The 18,882-nt window shown below is 42.9% G+C and overlaps 1 protein-coding gene across 1 annotated transcript in view; it reads left to right on the top strand.

The window, feature by feature from the left end:
• The window catches only part of AFF2 (ALF transcription elongation factor 2), a 65,261-nt gene that overhangs the window by 4,374 nt on the left and 42,005 nt on the right, over positions 1 to 18,882 (top strand). The window contains exon 4 of the mRNA XM_024745024.1: positions 4,494 to 4,629. Coding sequence (XP_024600792.1) covers positions 4,494 to 4,629 — 136 coding nt within the window. The remainder of the gene's footprint in view (positions 1 to 4,493; positions 4,630 to 18,882) is intronic.

Genomic DNA, 18,882 nt, shown 5'->3' with positions numbered 1-18,882 from the left:
GCTGATGGGTTGATTGAATGGAGCTGTGAAAAAAACATACAAGTCAAGAATGATTCCAAGATTTTTAGCCTGCGATTCCAACATTTTTAGCCTGAGCACTTAGAAAAAATGCTATTGCTATTAACTTTATAATTCAGCATAATCGTTAGCAACAGCATGATAACAATGGACCATATGGAAATATCTGAATAATTTTTCTAATACATGGACTGGGAGAATGTTAGTTGCTTATTATCTTCCTAATGCCAATACTAAAGGGGAAATGTCCAGGGCTTCCCTGGTGGCGCAGTGGTTGAGAGTCCGCCTGCCGATGCAGGGGACACGGGTTCGTGCCCCGGTCCGGGAAGATCCCACCAGCCGCGGAGCGGCTGGGCCCGTGAGCCGTGTCCGCTGAGCCTGCGCGTCCGGAGCCTGTGCTCCGCAACGGGAGAGGCCGCAACAGTGAGAGGCCCGCGTACCGCAAAAAAAGAAAATTAAATTAAATTAAAAAAAATAAAAATAAAGGGGAAATGTCCAAAAGAAATAAGGACGTTTCTCCTAAGCCAGAGGCTCTCCAATTTGGATGTACATCAGAATTACCGTTGAAGCTTGTTAGGAAATGTATGGAATCAGATTCTCTGCTTTAAGCACATACACGCATATACAGCTACACACACCATGTTGTCACTGCTATGTTTTTATACCACTGAGTCAGTCAAATGCCTGGTTTGTGGCTGATCACCAACCAGCTTTCAAAATATGATAGCTGGCTGTTTTAAATAAAATATTTTCCCCTCTCTGGGTTGTCTGTAGCCATCAGCTCCTGTCCACCACCAAAACAAAATGTCCCCAGCTGATCCTGTCAAGATGGGGCCTTGGGATGTTGTTTGACTCACTCGTGTGACCTTCAGCTCACTGAACACACATACTGCTGACTGACCTCAGTTCCTCTTCTGACAATTCAGAGAGAGGTGGATTCGAATTCCCAAGATCCTCTACAGCTATATGATTCTGTGATACTATGATTCTGCCCTGTTATTTTGAAATTGTTATTTTAGAAGGCCATTTGCCTCTTAAAACTGGGTATTTCCAAAACCAGAAATCTAAATGGTGGTGGTGGAAGTTTTACTTAAATTGCATATTGGAATTAACCCCAAGTTAATTCAATATAGTGTAGTAGCAAAGATCACGGCCTTTAGAGTCAGAAAGACCCTCATTCAAATCTTGAAGCAAGTTGCTTCACCTCTCTAAGCCTCACTTTTCTCACCTGTAAGATGAAGATGATAGCAGTGTATACGCCATAGAGCTATTGTGAGGATTAAGTGAGATTTCATGAAAAGTGGTTGCCAAGGGACCTGGAACACAGTATGTGCTTTAATAAATAGTCATCATCCCCACCATCGTCTTCATCATTGCTACTCGTAAACATGAAGCCTCTTCAACTGTCATTAGAGAAGGCTGCAGATAATTTTATGAAAGCGTGTATTTAAAGAATTTAGTACTTGTTCTCCAATAGATCTGTCTGAAAGTACACATATGGATGGGAGATTGGCTAAAATAGAGCAGAACTTTTCAAAGTGTGTTTCGGCCCAACAAACAGAAAAACAGCGAAAAAGTGGGATTGTTTCCTTCTAGCCACTTAACTGGCTGTGAGACCTCAGACAAGTCACGGCACGTATTAAGAACTGGAGTATTATCATTATTACACATAATGTGGGTGGTAATAGTGGCAAAAGGAGATTTTGCTAGTAAGAGGATGTTGGACGAAAGAAGATGTGCACGCATCAGATCCTAACAACGTGTGTAGGTCTCGCGCTCAGGCACCAAACACAGAGGAGAGAGGAACCTCACCTGTTCTGAAACTAGTAAGGTAGATAGCTAGTGGGAAGCAGCCGCATAGCTTCATTTTTTTCTCATTTGAAAGTATATGTACATTAGGGATCTGTGTGTTTTTATACAGTTCTAAGCCCATTTTCAGGGGTGACGCCGTTGGTGATCTCTGTTCTCGGGGACAAGTTAGGGCTCACCTCATCCCGGACCTTTCCGCAGCTCACTCAGCAGACCCCGCCCCAACTCTGATCTTCAGTCGCAGGCCAATTCGCCTCCCCCTAGAGGCTGGCAAGGAGAGGAGAACTTGTAGGAAGCACAGCGTCCCATGTCCCTGCCGTGTAATCAGACGCTTGCCTGCAGTTTGAGTATTTCACTATAATTGCCATGTTTTCAATATGAATGGTAAAAAGGCAGATATAAAGGCAAATATCGAGGCCTCTGGCTGAACAAAAGCAGATTTCAGAGAGAAATGTGAAAATGGCAACTTACTTCAGCAATAAAGAGAGTATATTTTATACTCCAGGTTTTTTTTTCCCGTTTTGTAAAATCATGACTTTCTAGTAAATGACATCCCAGAAGATATTTATCAAAGCGGGAGAGCTGTGCGGAGGAGCACCTCGCATTCGCTTTAATATTTTGCCTTTTCTTTTGACATTTTCTTGCCTAGAGATCTAATTCTATTAAATATGTACATTTTTTGGGGGCTGGAAGTCTTCTTCATGTATCTTTCAGATAAATCTTAAAAGTACATAAGGTCTGGAGGGCAGCTTTCTTGAAGTGCAAATGAGACACACAGTAGAATATTGTGTATGAGGGTTTCCAAATTATTTACGTTCCTGCAGAGCTTTCTGTTGCACCTTCTGTGGTAATGATAAGGGAAAAGGTAAGGTTCCAAAGTCCTTCTGTGACCCACTGTCAAGCCACGTTAGGCGTATTTCATATCTGACATGCAGGAACGTACTTTGGCTGATTGCTGCCTTGATTGGCTTTATTAAGCATGGTCATGACTGAAACTTTGCCTGATGGACAAGGTAAATAGAAGTCGTGGCTTTGCAAATGGACATGGGTTGCCTGCTCTGCTTCACCACTGGGCTTCTCTAGGACCTTGGAGCGTGTTTGCTAAAGCATTATCTTCCAGATTCTGTAGACACTGTGGGTGAATTGGGATGTCTCCTAGTAGAGCTTTCGAGCCTAAAACCTTGCGTCCATAATTTCTTCTCTTGGTTTTATTTTTCATTCCCTGCATCTTCAACTATTTCCTGCACGTACGTGAAATCAAACTCCCAGCATAAGGACTCGCGAAAATGGGATTTTTTTGAGCAAACGTGTATTTATTAATGTTCACAACGCTGGAATTACAACAGAAGTGAGAAAAGCGTCTACAATGAATTAAGACTGTTGAATTTGTTCTTCTGTTGTGCTGGTCTCCCCCACCCCCTACTTCTCCGTTCCCTCCGCTTCCTAAGGCAGCCGTGGAAAAGGGGCCAGGTCCAGGATGCTGATGACGAGCCTGGGGGAACAGGAACCATTCCGGAACTTTCTGTTCATTCCCCTGCAGGCCTGCAACAGTCTGGATGAGTAGGCCCTATTTGGGGTTTCCTGAGATCTTTAGGTCTTTCACCCAATTTGGGACATTCCAACATGGGATTTTAGAATGTCACCTTTTATGGGTAGTCACTGTGGGCGGAGTGCCAGTTGGAGATAAGGGTAATCTAGATTTGTTTTCTGCTGTACTACCGCTTTGTTACTGTGTATTTTCTAGGAGTTATCTTTACGTCGGGTAAGACCTCAGGGAAATGAGAAAATGCCAAGTCATTAAATAATTAAAGTTAGTCATAACACCGAGAAGCTACTGCAGGGCTGGAATGTTCAGGTTGGCGTGTGACGTCACAGAAGCTCAGGACCACAGTGCGGGCTCCATCGTCCTCAGGCGAGCCAACTCAACTGATGGCTGCTGGCCTGTGGCCCTGTGGGGCAGGAGAGGAGACCAAAGGTAAAAGTCGTTTTCCCTTTGCATTTTGAAAGCAGGAAACAAGTCTCTGTGATTATAAGGTTCTGTGCTTTCAGATGACCCATCTGAAGACAATGAGAAGGAGAGTAGATCTCAAATGTTCTCAGCACACACACACACAGACACACACACAGAGACACACGCACACACAGAACACACACACACAGACACATACACAGAGACACAGACACGCACACAGACACACGCAGACACGCACACACACACAGACACACACAGACACCCACACACACATTGTAATTCTCTCAGGTGACAGAGTGATGGAGGTGTAAACTAACCTTAGTGTGCTCATCATATCACAATATATACATATACCAAATCACCATGTTATACACCTCGAACTTACACAGTGTTATGTGTCACTTATATCTCAATAAAGCTGAAAAAAAAAGACAAGAAGACTGGACGTTAGAAAGACAAATGTGAGAACCCAGAAGAAGGGCAAAAGAAAGGAAAGAAAGGGAAAAAAATCTCCTGGTCCTAAGCGCAAAGAAACCACATCCCCCGTCCACCTGAGATAATTGGTTTGTCAGAGCTCTTCCACGAGAAGAGATGGTTCTTCGTTTCTCTCTGTCTGCGTTGTACAGTTCTGTGTCTTCTCTTGTCATTGGATAATTACCATAGCTTGACTCAACGCGTTTTCCTATCACTGAAGACATGGATGTGTTGAAGTTACTGCACGACGGAGGAGATGGTGAGAAGGAAGGGAGTGCGCAAAATCTGTTGCTTTTTCAAAATTGTCATCGAAAGGATAGCCAGAACATAAATGATACTGTTTTGGCTTCAAAAGGGTAAGCAGGTGTCTTCGAAGTCCCAAATGAGCTGTGTACAAGCTTGTACAAACAAGTGCAGAATCAGGCCTGTTTGTTATTCACACAAACAGAGTTGAAACCATCTGAATTCCACAGTTCCCAGAATTCAGACGGTGCACAATGGTCCATAATGGGTAGCACCTGTGCTTACCTCAATTACCAGACAGTCTGAACAACGGCAGAAAGGGCTTACTAGAATTTTTTTCAATAATAGATTTAGTTATGTCTTTCATAATTGGATTCAAAAGCTCAAAATTTCATTTTGCAACTTGTTCATAAAATGTGTATGAAAAAGTCTGGCATTTATTCAAAGGAAATAGTCTATGAAGGAAAAATTGCAAAACAGCCAACCGCTCGTAACTAAAGCAGCCAACTTATAGTCCAGGCACTTGGCAAATACACCATCTTTTTATTATTTCAGTAATTGAATTTCTGTTAAAGCGTGGAGCATAATTTAACATGAGGAATTTATTTATAATACAATAGTGTTTCAGTAATAAATGCATTATTATTGTCACTTTTAATGGAGTCTTATGTATTCCCTCTGAGACTATGCGGCAGACTTGAAGACAGCCACTGCACCAGTGCTGTTTGTAGACAATTGAATTAATTGGAGACAGGGTCATTAACTCGACCTGAATACCTCTGATTGCTTCTGTAAATAAGGTTAGAGAGCAAATGGCTAATCTTCGTTGTCATTATAGATTCCTCTTACATTTTCACACTGCCTTGTATATTAAGGTCATTTTGCTAAGCAGCTTTTCAGACTCTCCTCATATGTACAGTATTATCTTGCGTGGCACGTAACCATAATTGTATCAGACTTACATTACATTCTCCATATCTTTATAAAACATGATACTCGTAAAGAACCTATGTTGAAGCACAACTCGTAAAAACCATCAGACCAATAAATGAATAAACCACAGTGTATAAACCATCATATTAAAGGAAAGTAAAAATCACGGAGCAAAAGTGGCTTTGGTCTCCTCTCGCAGATCCGTATATAATTTGGAAACACGATTAACACAGGATGGGCTCCCAAAGATGCAATCTCTAAAGAAAAAGCACAGCAAAGGAAGCATCGATTAAAATCGCTCCATGTTTCAGTTGACGCCGTGCCCTTTCTTGCCCTTCTCTAACGGCATTTATAACATGCAAATTACAGGAGGTTGGGTTCTTTCTGCCTGCTCATTCTAGATTGGAGTTAATTGAGAACTATTTGAAATCTAAATCTTAAAAACTTTTAAATATTTGACTTGTTCTTTTGCATATCAGTATCCAGTTATAGGCAGACAAAGATATTTAGAGGGGATTGGGGGGAAAATTCTCCCATTCTAATGACTCAAATAATTAAAAAACATATACTGGAAACATTTCTATAAGTGAACTTTGTCACGTCCCTTTGTGACACAATTCAGAAATAAAGGACCGTTAAAAATGGACGGTATTATGAATATTGAGTCTTTTACAAGTAAGATGCCAGAAAGAGAGGAGGAGGGGAAAGAAGAAAGAGGAAAAAAAGTAATGCTACGCTTTGTTATTTTTCCTGACAAGATTTTTTTAAATTACTGAAAATATCAAAGTTGTCATCAGTGCTAGATCTGTACTGGTTCATTTAAACTGCTAGAAGAGTAGGTTGGTTCTACCTAAACCATAGCTCCAAACCAGGAATTTATCATTGCCCCGTGGCCAACTGGAAGCCTATCGATCAGTTTTTTCCCCAGCTTCACTGAGCTATGATGGACAAATAAAAATTGTACGTGTTTAAGGTGCACAAGCTAACAAACACATCTGTCACCTCATGTGATCACCCTTTTGTTGCTGTGAAAACGCTTGCGATCTACTCTCTTGGCAAATTCCAAGTATACAATACAGTATTATGAACTAGAGTCGCCATGCTATACATTAGGTCTCCAGAACTTATTCATCTTATAACTGAAGGTTTGTACCTTTTGACCAATTTTCCCCCCACCTCCCAGCCCCTGGAAACTGCCATTCTACGCTCTGTTACTATGAATCAGATCTTTTTCTTTAGATTCCACGTATAAGTGAGAATATGCAGTATTTTTGTTTGTGTCTGGTTTATTTCACTTGGATAATATCCTCCAGGTTCATCCATGTTATTGCAAGTGGCAGGATTTCCTTCTTTTTTAAGGCTGCATAATATTTATTTCCTATAGATAGATAGACAGACAGATACCACATTTTCTTTAACCATTCATCTGTCAGTGACCAGCTGTTTCCATATACTGGAAGCATATCAATTTTCATGAGTTTCATGGCCAGCTGAAAGAGAGTTGACATTTACCCTGAATATTTAACGAGTCATGTTCAACGGATAGAAAAATAACCACCATTTCAGTCCTTTTAGACTTTTTGCCTTTATACGTTCTTATTTCTGCAACTAACTTTCGCGTCTATGATGAGAACTTGAGTAACATTTGACTCTCATACGTGTAAATGTACATAGGTGTGTGCTGTCAAAACACGGCTAGAACCCAAATGAGCGTCAGTGTAAACATTGACCAACAACAGTATCTTCTTTATTCAATGACTTAACGTCCAATGTGTACCACTGAAGTCAACATTTCTGTTCTTAGCCAGCTAGTAGCAACGTTATTTTTAACATTCAAAATCAATATTGTGTACTTCATTTGGGGGACGGTACTTCTCTCAGTGGTGTTTTACTTCTTAGGCAACCCTCTTAATTGATGCTGAAATTATTTTACCTCTCTCGGTATTAGCCATCTTGGATTTTAGCCAATAGATGCATCCACTCAGTCACATGCACATACACTCACAGGCACGTACACGCACCCACACGTGGACCCACGCGTTCTCTATCATTCAGATACCTTGAATTTAGGCATAGGTGTCTGAAATACGTAGTGAAATATAGTTGTACTCGAAGGGAACGTTTTTAGCGTGTAACCTTTCTGGAAAATACTTCCCCACCAATTTTTTGGCCCAAGTTTCCAACCGGCAGAGTGATGTACCTCGGTCTTGTCGTTACGAAGCTAGAGTAGTGCAGGCTGGTGGAAAGCGCATGGGAATTTGCGACATTGATAACATCAGGCTAGAAAACACATCTCGCTAACAGTACACGTCTCATGTGGTTTGCACGTGAGCGTATTTTTCTTGTTTGGGACGTTTAAAATCCCCGCCCCACCCGCAAGTTGTGAATGCCTTTCTTCACCATAATTCCTAAGATGTACATTTGCTTGGGCTTAGCTGATGGGCACCCTGTATAACTGTGAGTTGCTATTGACATACTCTCAGGATAGGCAGATTCCCCGGTTTTCAGATGACCACAAATGTAATTTGCTTAACTTCGGAAGGTATTTTTAATTGTCTGTTTAATCCTTTTTATTCTAAATTCCGCCGCCTTTGGAATTTCTAAATGTCCCAAATTCCTCTGCATGACAAATTCCTCCACGTGACAAATTCCTCCTCTTAGTGACGAAACCAAACACCCTGACCTTTAGCCTGTTCGTCATTATCACAGATCCCGCAAGTTCTTGGAGAGCTGCCTAAGTTTGTTTCCATTTCTTTCTAGATCAGCCTTTAAGCGGCTCTGTGTTCGTTTGTAATACGGGATTGCCATTCTTGTCGCTACTGATCTAGATTCGAGTGTAAGCCCTGCCGTTCCACATACAGGAGTCAACGTTGAATGGAGCTGGCTGTACTTAGCTATCTTATTACCGGTGGCCACGATCAGACTTTTCCTCTTGACGTCAAAAGCGTGTTGGGCTCAAGATCAAAGGAGCTCCCCAAGTATGAGGAAAAGTGTGGTCCCCTCTTCTTCTCTCATTTACACTTGACCTCCTTTCATTTAGCCTTGATGAGAAGGGAGACTGTTAGCTGGAAGGCAAGATTTTCAGGCAGATAGCATTACAGGATTAGAGATCCAGTATTTCCTTTGCTGTCATTCAAAATAACAGGCGTAGGAAATTCTGTTTAAAATAGCTGGGCTTTTGACTTAGAGGGCTTCTGTATAGAAGACTTAAGATGTCAGCTTTAAATATGACATTGGTAGTCTTAGGCAAAGAATGGGAGTGAATTCTTGTAGAATCTGTCTTTTCTTGCCTTGCCTGTTTATTAATGGTCTTTGTGATTTATTGTAAACGCTAGGGAGGATTTTCAGGCCCATTTATCATGGGAAGGGAACACCTTCTTGTTCCTAATGTGAGTGTATCACAGTTAGCAATGCATGTGGGCTAGGAGATTTAGTTCTGTCTTTTGTGAAAGTCCTTCAACCTCACATTTAATCCCCAATTGATTGAATACTTTCTCTTCCATGAGGAAATTAATTATGCCACTAGAAAAATCATCAACACAGTGTAGGCACAGTGTAGACTGGGCTGGTTAATGTATCAAAATGATATGACGAGGGTAGCTCATGTTTCACACAAATCGAAATAATGGAACCATCATTTTAATTAAAAATGGGAAAGTCTGTGTGTAGATGGCATTCATTTTCGGTAAGAGCCGCACCATTTATTTCTTATGTTCATGCATGTACATTGCACCCTGTGACCCATGGACATCTGTTGCTCAAAATACCAGTTACATTAAAACTGTCCATCCAAATATGTTACGTTTTGTCAGTAGAACTGAAGCTGAAGAAAGAGTCAGGAGCTGTGACGGGCCAACAGCCATCCAACCAGTTGAGAGGTTCCAAATCCATCATCAGACAACCTATTTGCTTAATTATGTTCATCAAATGAACGTCTGACTCAGGATGTTTTGGGGTTGGGTAGGCTGGCCCAAGCGTGACTTCTGTTGAGAGTCGGCAGTACATAGACGTTTCATAGTTAAGTATTGCTCTTTACCAGGTGACCTTGTTTGTGCCGATTTTCTGTTCATTGTGAGGCCATGTGGAGTGTGTTTTCGTAACAAGAAGATTATATACAAGTTATCGTGCCAGCGATACAGAAAGTGACCGGTACAGTCCGGCCCCTGCCATCAAGGGATTTACAGTGTAGGTGAGCAGGCAAAAGGTTAGCACACTGTCATAATTCGAGAATAATGAAGTGATAAACTGTGATGAAGTTAGTGAAAAGAAATCAGAACAGGGACGTAGTATCTGGGAGAATTAAAGTCATGGCGAAGACCTCGGGTTATTGGAATTTGAGCTTAAAGGATAAAGATTTAAGGAAGCAGAAGAGAAGGAAAAAGTGTCCTTCTAGACTGAAAAAACAGGGTAAGCAAAGGCATGGGAAGAGAGGGAAATAAAGACTGGCCCTAAAGTAGAGGGGTAATGGAAAAAGATCTCTGAACATCCTGTAGAAAAAAACTGCATCTCTCCGCAAGGAAGTCATGGTAAATTCTGACACCAGGAGATCTCGTGCCGTATATGGTCACTGGGGCCAAGTACAAAATAACTCAAGGCTTCTAATCTAATACGGAGCGAGGCCGAGGAAAGAGAGAACTGAATCTGATTTGCAACAGGGAGTGGGCAGGACAGGGGCTGTTGGTAGTAATTAAGAAAGCAGTTTCACGAAATTGGGTCATTTGTAGAGACGTGGATGGATCTCGAGACTGTCCTACAGAGTGAAGGACGTCAGAGAGAGAAAAACAAGGACCGTATATTAACGCATATATGTGGAACCTAGAGAAATGGTACACATGAATCGGTTTGCAGGGCGGAAATTGAGACACAGATGTAGAGCACAAACGTATGGACACCAAGGGGGGCGAGCGGCGGGGCGGTGGTGCTGTGATGAATTGGGAGATTGGGATTGACGTATGTACACTGATGGGGATAAAATGGATGACTAATAAGAAAAATAAATAAATCATAATAAAAAAACTGAATTAGAAAGGATTAACGGTGGAAAAGAATAAGTTGGGGTTGGGACCGTATGAGGTCAAAGTCAGAAGGAAGCAGGTACTATAAGGGAAGAGAAGCTATAAGGTAGAGAAAAAATGATAGAAAGAATAAGTGCGTTGGTGATGTCAGGCGCCAACACGTGCAGAATAGCCGAGTCACATTTCTGGAGCACAAGAGTGGTCCGTCCTGCTGCCGTGGGTCCCAGGTCCGGTTTGCACACAACCGCAGTTCCTGGAGGCCTGAATGTACGATGACTTCTGTTCTTGGTCTTTCTTATTGCACCGCATACCTCCTGACATTAAACTTCCCATTATACAAAGTACCTGCAACACACACACACACATGCACACACACATACACATGCACCACACACAAAAAAAGAAAGCAGTTTCAGTAGGCCAAAGAGTTACAAAGCCTGATTACCGGGCCTATAGAAGTCTGTAGCGGTGAGGAAGTGAAACCATCCTGTGTTGACCACGTCTTTAAGAAGTGTCACAGTGGAGGACAGTCAGCCACTGTTTCTTGATGGGGAATCTGCAGCCTGGTCTCACCCAGAAGGGCTGTCTGGGCAGCTTCTGCCCCTCATGGCTCTGTGTTAACGTTACTGCCTCTTCCTCGTCTTAGGGTTAGACGCTGCAGTTTCGCAAGGTGCAATTTTTGCCATTCGCTTAGGTATTCTGATGCTTTTATTTCTATTTCCGGCATAATTATGAAGGCACATTCAGTAAGGAAACTATATAGGTTTTAATTTAGAAATTGAGTATATGACTTGGAACGCCATTCATTGGATACCCTGTCATCCCATACACAGGAATTTTATTTTGTAGGTATTACTTTTATAACTTAAAAGCTTTTCATTGAAAAGCACACCTATTAACATTCATAAATATATGAAGTACCGTTGGAGGAACCATAGGAAACTGATAACAGTGGAAAACTTTGGAAGATTGGGTGACGTGACAGTAGAGGGGCAGAAGATGTACTTTTCATTGTATCCCTTACTGTAGCTTTTGAATTCAGTACCATGTTTATTACCTGTTTAAAGACAAATACAGTATTTGAAGAAACACAATGATGTGAAACATAAAGGACATTTAAATTTCCCCTATTTCATCTTTACAAACTACTGCTCTGTGTGGCAAGAGTTATCAGCTGTAAACTGGAAATCTTTTCTTCTAGCCTCCGTGAGTTTTGTCATTCTCAGGAGTCAAACGCAACAGGCTTTTCTTAGCCTAAGGGGCGGATTGCCTTCAGTGTTTTGAACACTGAATTCTTGCAATCCATCTCATTAGGTCACTTGAAGAAAACATTTGGGATTAATTCTGTGTTCCTGTTGCTTTTTGGTATGGTTACAGGGTGGATTTTGTAGTGGATCCTGGATTCTTTTCCTTTCCTCAAGCCAGACTTGCAGTTTAAGAAAGCGTCCCAGTCGCTTGGTGAAACCCACCACCACTCACTCTGCCTCAGAGCCCAGCCCCATGTCATGGCTAAGAGGTCCTGGAGCATCACGGGTAAAGTGGGAGGATACCCGTTCCATCTCTTCCCCGCCCAGTGTTCTTGTAGCAATCACGAGAGGTCATGGGAGTGAAAATACTGGAACATTATCAAGTGCTCTGCACTTAAAAAGTATTTGGTCTTGTTGCTCCAACGATGACGATCTCCTGTTGGAACCATAGGCAGTGGGTGCGCCCGGGGACAATTCTCCTTAGATATCTTACAGAGAAGACCTCTATATGGCTTTACTCTAGGGTGTCTTAAGCGCACCAAACATTGTACAGAGTGTGTGTGTGGTTGATAAAGCCTCTGGCCTTAGAAGCTCACCCTCCAAATCAAGTGTCTCTGATACATCAGGTAACAAATCAGACATGAAGGGGAGCAGACATTACTGATAAGGAGATTGGCGTTGGGAGACGGCAAAGAAGAAATGTGGTCTAGGGAGAGATTGGAAGAGGGATGCCCACTTTTGCAGTCGAGAGGCAGCTCTGAGCATGATGGGTGACAGAAAGAAGTCCTCAGCACGGGAAAAGGCAGCGGCTTGTGCCGACGGCTCTGAGCCTATCAGCAGCCTGTTCTGTGAGACTCTTCTGGGGAGCTCAGGCTGCCCATGGCTGGGGCTCTCCTGACTGGGAGTCGGGCTCCATCTCCAGACCAGTCCCATAGACACAATGGCAAGATTCCTGGAGGGGAGCAGCCTCTGGGTTTAAGTCACCCAGTCAGAGTCATCCACTGCTCCCCCTGGGATTGGTGACTGATGGAATTCTTTATGGGAGCGCTTCGACCTTGTTATGGGTTCCTGACATCCGGCCCTCTCCGGGTTCCTTACGAATGTGAGCTGCCAACCGTTCATTCTCTGCTTTGCTGGAGACGGGGTCACGGGAGTCGGAGTTCTGTCCACTTGCTTACCTTCATTCTCTCCCTTGCCCCCATTTTAAAAAGTAGACTTTAAAGGCAAAACGGACAAAAATGCTTGGCTGTATACAGTTTTTTTCACCTGTTTGTTGAAACAGTTCTGACCGATAGCAGAAAAGTCACTGTGGCTTTTAATTCTTTCCAGAAAAAAAATTGAATACCGGTTTATTCTCCCTAATGCAAATTGTGATGTTCTCAAGACATAAATGGCCCATTAGCCACCACTGACCAGGCTTGCTGGCAACGCGCTGGCACCCTCCGTAGCGCCGCCTCACTTCGTACTGCAGTGAGGCGGGATCCAGATGCCTTGGTTTTTTCCATTCCTTTGAAACTGCACGTTGAAGTTTGCCCCGTGGTATCCTTAAAGCTAGTTTTCGACTTGATATTGCTTGGTGCTAAGTCTCGGTATTCTCAGCTGTAGAATGGGAGTAGTAGGAGTGCCTGCCTTACGCGACTACTGTGAGGATTAAAAGAGAAGATTCAGGGAAGGTGCTGAACCTGGTTCCTGGCGCACCTCACATGCTCCATCTCTAGTTAGCCATTACGAATCATGCTTAGGCTCCCAGCCATGACCATGGATACAGTCTGATACCACCCCGACCCTTGGCGGTGATAGTGGCCAGCTCCCTCAGACCCTCGTAGTGATCCGTGGGACACATTTGGAGGAAAGAATTACGCATCTAGTCAACTACCAGTGCAGGCAGGTAGCCTCAGGAAACTTGTAAGCTGAAGCTTATCAGAAGGAATCGGAAAAAACCTCTTCAGGAATAATTGCCCAAAGAAAGCTTCAACTTGACCAGGTTAGATTCAAAATGACATAAGGCGGTCAACTTTCTTTGTTGCTAAAGGAATACGGAATAATTATGGAAAAGTAAAATCCACAGTTGATCTCAAAACTGTGTTTTAGGCATTAGTTTCCAGTTCACCAACTTATTATTTTTTTCCCAGCAGTTTGTATCTGAATAGCCTCTGTAGCCTTGGTCCTCTCAGTGTGGTTCACTGACCGGGAGCATCTGTAGTGCCTGGGGGTGCAGAACTCAGGACCCTTTCCAGGCCTACCTAATTAGAATCTGCATGTGCCAAAGATCTCCAGGTGATTCGTAAGCACATTAAAGTTGAGAAGTACTGGTTAACAGAGTTCTCTCACCTCTGTTTTTTGACTCAGTCCTCTTAAAGCCTATGTGATGTATTACCCCGTTTCACAGATGAGGAAACTGAAAACCTTCCATTAAGTGCTTAGCCTAAGGTCACACAAAAATAAAGTAGCCAAGCATGCTCCTCTCACTGGACTAAAACGACCTCTTCAAAATCAGTAGGGGAAATGTAGCTGTTTAGGTATGTGAAATAGACTGAAAATGGGAGAATGGGCACAGGCAGGAAAAGATGACAAGGGCCTGGGCCTGCTCATTTCACCAAAAGGGTAGCCAAGCCATTGCCAAAGTCACTCAACATTATGGCCTCAGAAAAGAAGTAAGATGCCACGTAAGTTAGGATAAATAGAACTAACCGCTGGTGATCTAAAAACGTGAGGAGCCGTTCATTGCGAGTTTTCATGAAAGTTCCAAATGGTCAACTTGCAGCTTCTTGGGAAGATATAACCTCTTCGATTGCCCATTGCTGTGGCAGTAATCTACTAGAGCCTCCCTGACACCAGGCTCTGGCTCCCAGAGAGCCTGGGGTGACACTGGGGCCACCTAGATGATCCAGAACCATCTCCCCATCTCAAGATCCTGAATTTATTCATATCTGCCAAACCCGTTTTTCCACATGAGGTACCATATTCACAGGTTCCAGGGATTACTATTTGGACACCTTTGGGGGAGTCATTATTTCACCAACCACCTATCTCTTCAGCCAGTCAGGGCTTTAAACTATGTCATATACGGTAACTTGCCCATTAAACTATGTCATATACGGTAACTTGCCCACGAAAATGAACGTGAGTGGATAGGTGTGCATCTCCTTCTTATGCTTTGCAAATAAACTGAGCAGACTCCATTTCAAACACCAGAATCAGACAAAAGGACAAAATCCCAGTGTACACACACATTAGACAAAGATTATCTCCTCGGAGCCATGCCAGGGTGTAGCCCGGATTACAAGCGGATGGCCATTCACTACCTGCTTGTCGGTGGCACCAGTGCATCAACACAGAGCATACTTGATTCTGAGTTGCTTGTGATAATATTGGGATATGCGGTCTTTGGGTTTCAAACTGTGCTCAGGGGCCATCCCGGGGCGGAGGAAAAGCTGCTGGGGACTTCCTCCCCTACATTCTGCCCAATCCCTTGTTTCCACCAGAGCAACTGCGTTTTTATCTGTCTTACGTATTATGCTTCTGCCTGCACTTTCTATTGGCCAGTTGGGCTAAATGGATTTTCTGGGGGAGGGTTGGGGTAGATTTCAAAACTACTGACTCAGACCAAAATGGATTCCTCCCATCCCCGGGCTGGAAAGGCGCAGGGCTCAGAGTGTCTGCCTCTAGGGGCCTAGTATGGTGAGGCACGTAGATTGTTCCAGTTTTGGAGCCCAGAGTTCAGAGAGGAAAAGGAGGAAGAGAGGAAAAATCAGCTATAAATGTTGATTCCTTTGCCCCAGGGCCATCCCTTTACAACTTGATGATGGAATCAAGTATAGAAGCATTTCAAATTATCTGGTAGACAGACATTTGATCTCTATAAAACCGGAAAAGGGTCATGTTGATGAAATTCGTACAAGTCTCAACTGAAGACGAGGGTTTAACAACATCCTTGATAGACTCCCCCATCAAGCATCTCATGCTACGTCTCTTTGGCAAGGTCTGGGCCTTGTGAGATATGCCGCCAAGATGAATACCCTGTGGACTTTCTTGTCGAAGCCTTCCCATATATGTTTCCCACTACAAAGTCATTACCCCTTCTGGAACCTTTCTTTTCTGATGCCCACACAGCTTGATTGAACAGAATGGCCAATTCATCATCCCTGTTTATCTCCTGAGAGAGGGATTTACAGTTAAATTAGGATTCGAGTCAGATAGCACTGATGCAGATGTTTGGTTTTCCCGAAACCGTTAATCTGAATTAGTGAAGACTCTGATTTATGAAGTAGCCGTACAGAAAGGCAGCTGTAATCCTCTGAGGTTCATACAAGCGCTCTGTGACTGTGCTGCCAAGAGTAGGTCATTTCAGACCTGCCTTAAGGAGCAGATTGGATTGGGCAGAGGTCTCCTCACACAGTCTCTCTAAGGTCCAAACCGTCTCCCTTAAAATCCCCTGTGCGCTTTCATTTCATGAGGATCATAGTCTTTGAGCTGGAAGACACCTTAAAGATCATCCAACTCCTCTGTGGATCAATAATAGGAATCCTTATTGCCGGCTATCTGGTCACCTAAGGGTATCAAGCTCCCTGGCCCACAAAGCAGTGGCTTCTTTGTGCGGCCAGCTGTAGATTTTTAAGTCTTTTCTGATGTTGAAGCGAGATCTTTCCTGGCTGGATCTCTAATTCATTGGTCCTAGTTTTACCTTGGAAGACTCTCAGAAGTAGCCCACTCCCTTGCCCGTAGGACAGAGCTTCCGGGTTTTGAAGCTGTCATCACATGAACCGCCCCCCTCCCTGCCCCAGAGTCTCCTCTAGGCAAAGTAGTCCCAGTTCTTTCATGTGGTTTCTGGACTGTCTATCTAATGGTGTCACATACATATTGAGCCCTTGACTGCACAAGAGGCCTGGTCAGTGTAAGCATAGAGAGACTGTCATGTCTAGAGATTAAGGTGCCTGAACTACCTCTTAAAACCCATCTTTTACACGATTACTCCCGTTCTTGAAGTAATAGAATCACAGACAGAAATAGGATTCCGTGGAACTGACCTATACTTCCAACAAGAATCCAGTCTCTGTCCCAGCTAAAAGCACTGGCGTTTATGCAACCTTAACCAAGCCAAGAAGACAACTGCAGAGTTTATATGGGGAGGGAACTCCACAAACTGTGTGGAATCACGTAATTATTTCACAGGTAGAAAACGTCTTTCAAAAATGGGAATATTTGAAATTAAATATAGAAAGGTTTGACAGTCAAAACCATCATAATAATACTTTGGTGCGTATTATGTAAATATAATTACGCAATTTTAATTTTGGTTTATGTATATGGCGATGGAACATTTAAGAACTTAAATTTTACCATAAAAAAAAAACACGCAGAAAAATCCCATCTTTTCCCCCTAGTACTCTCAAGCTTCCACACTAGGGCCAATGCTGTCTGCAGAAGGCATCTTAAAGACCTCCCAGACTTCTCTCCCACTGGCCTGCTCTTTGATCCCCTTCTCTAGCCCTGGATTTCCCCACTAGGGTCGTTGACTTGCTAAGGCAACTTCTTTGCCCTCAGTCTGGCCCGTGACCGTGAAGACCTACTAAATGGGATTAGGATTAAAATGAGGCTTCGCTCCACTCAGTACAGACTGCTCACCCCGACGAGCACAGTGGCAAAATCTGATCTTTGAAAAGGTTGAGCAGTTCACTTTGAAGTTGTTCGCAAACGTAGGTCCTTTGAGAAGTTTTATTACATTCGGGGTGAAATCACGGAGTACACTTTTCATATTTACAGACTATGGAGTAGGTGGTTTAATATATTAAATGTTAATGGTTTTTAGTATCACCTATTACCTTTGTTGTAGCCACTAGCATTCTTTTTAAGAGCAATTTATTAAAACACGAAAGCAAATGGTGCATGGGAAATAAGTCTAATGCAGTTGGGGAATGACGAGTGTGGAAACTGCACATCCGCCCTTCATCTCCTAGGCGGAATCAAGCATTACGTGGGCTAGCATCCCTCATAGCCACTTTATATACATTTGAAAAATAAACTAGCGACATATGAAAATAAGTGTAGCAGAAGTGGGAATTTAACTAGCTGAACAGCTAACGGGTTTCCCTCCCACCAATGCTGGCTCTTCCCTGTTTCCAACTGTGCAACTGCTCTGAGAAAGCAATTCTTTCTCATAAAGATGTTGAAGTCCTTCACCCCCCCGTCTGAGTTCTCATGGGGCCCTCTTTGAATTCAAGTCCACCGTCCCGCTCATCCCCAAGTGTTTCTGTCCATCAGTGTGAGCGTGAAAAGTTGACGTACCGCTCCCTGTTCTTTCTATACTTGTTTCCCCTAAGTGGTCACTGTCAACGTTGACTGACCGTGAGATCCTTCCCGAGAACGCAGCAATGGGTTTAGCTGTAGGAAGACTTAGGGAAAATAACTTCAGTTCTCATTTCACTGGATCTCAGTCAAGGCTACTCTTAGGTTTCAAATCATCTTTGTTTCGTATCTGCGTCTATACGTATATTTACAGTCAATTTTTCGTATGTGGTTTCTGTCCACATCTACAATCTCTTAATCACAATTCTGAAATTCAGAAAGTTTTGAGAACTGTTATTTTCAGACAGACTCATTTGATGACAAAACCTGACCTAAACTGATGTGCACGTAATAATTTCAAGTCTTCATTTTTCTCATTGTGACTGTTAACTGCAGTATGAATGAGTTTTATTAAAGGGTGCTTCCCAGATCCCACTGGGGGGTATTATAGATATGGTATAGCTACCATATTACTTTCTTAATGAAAAAAAATGTGAATATCAAAATTCATCTCCCTTCCAAAGGCTTTGGATAAGGAACCCCTGGATACAGACACATACACACACAAACCATAAATTACTGTATAGATAGGAAAGAAGAGTAGGAAACAGCCTTTTCACCCAAAAGTCATAACCATGGGAGTACAAGTTAGATCTTAAGTCTCTCAGTCCACCAGGCAATAGTCTTGAGTATTACTGCTGCTCTGTGCTGTGTCTGAAACTTTACTTGGGGGGAACTGAGGCCAGGCAAGCATAGCCTCTGGATTAGTTGCACTTAAAGCTGTTCCCTCAGTCTTTATTTAGTAACCAAAGACAAAAACAATTGATTAGATTTAGAGGGTACTTTGCATAAATACTAAAAAGGAATGCAGGGAACGAAGCACACT

Source organism: Neophocaena asiaeorientalis, unplaced genomic scaffold (genome assembly GCF_003031525.2).
Source record: "Neophocaena asiaeorientalis asiaeorientalis breed wild unplaced genomic scaffold, Neophocaena_asiaeorientalis_V1.1 scaffold774, whole genome shotgun sequence".
Classification (NCBI taxonomy): Eukaryota; Metazoa; Chordata; class Mammalia; order Artiodactyla; family Phocoenidae; genus Neophocaena; species Neophocaena asiaeorientalis.
Note: the sequence above shows the minus strand (reverse complement) of the source record. Positions and strands in the feature narration are given on the sequence as shown.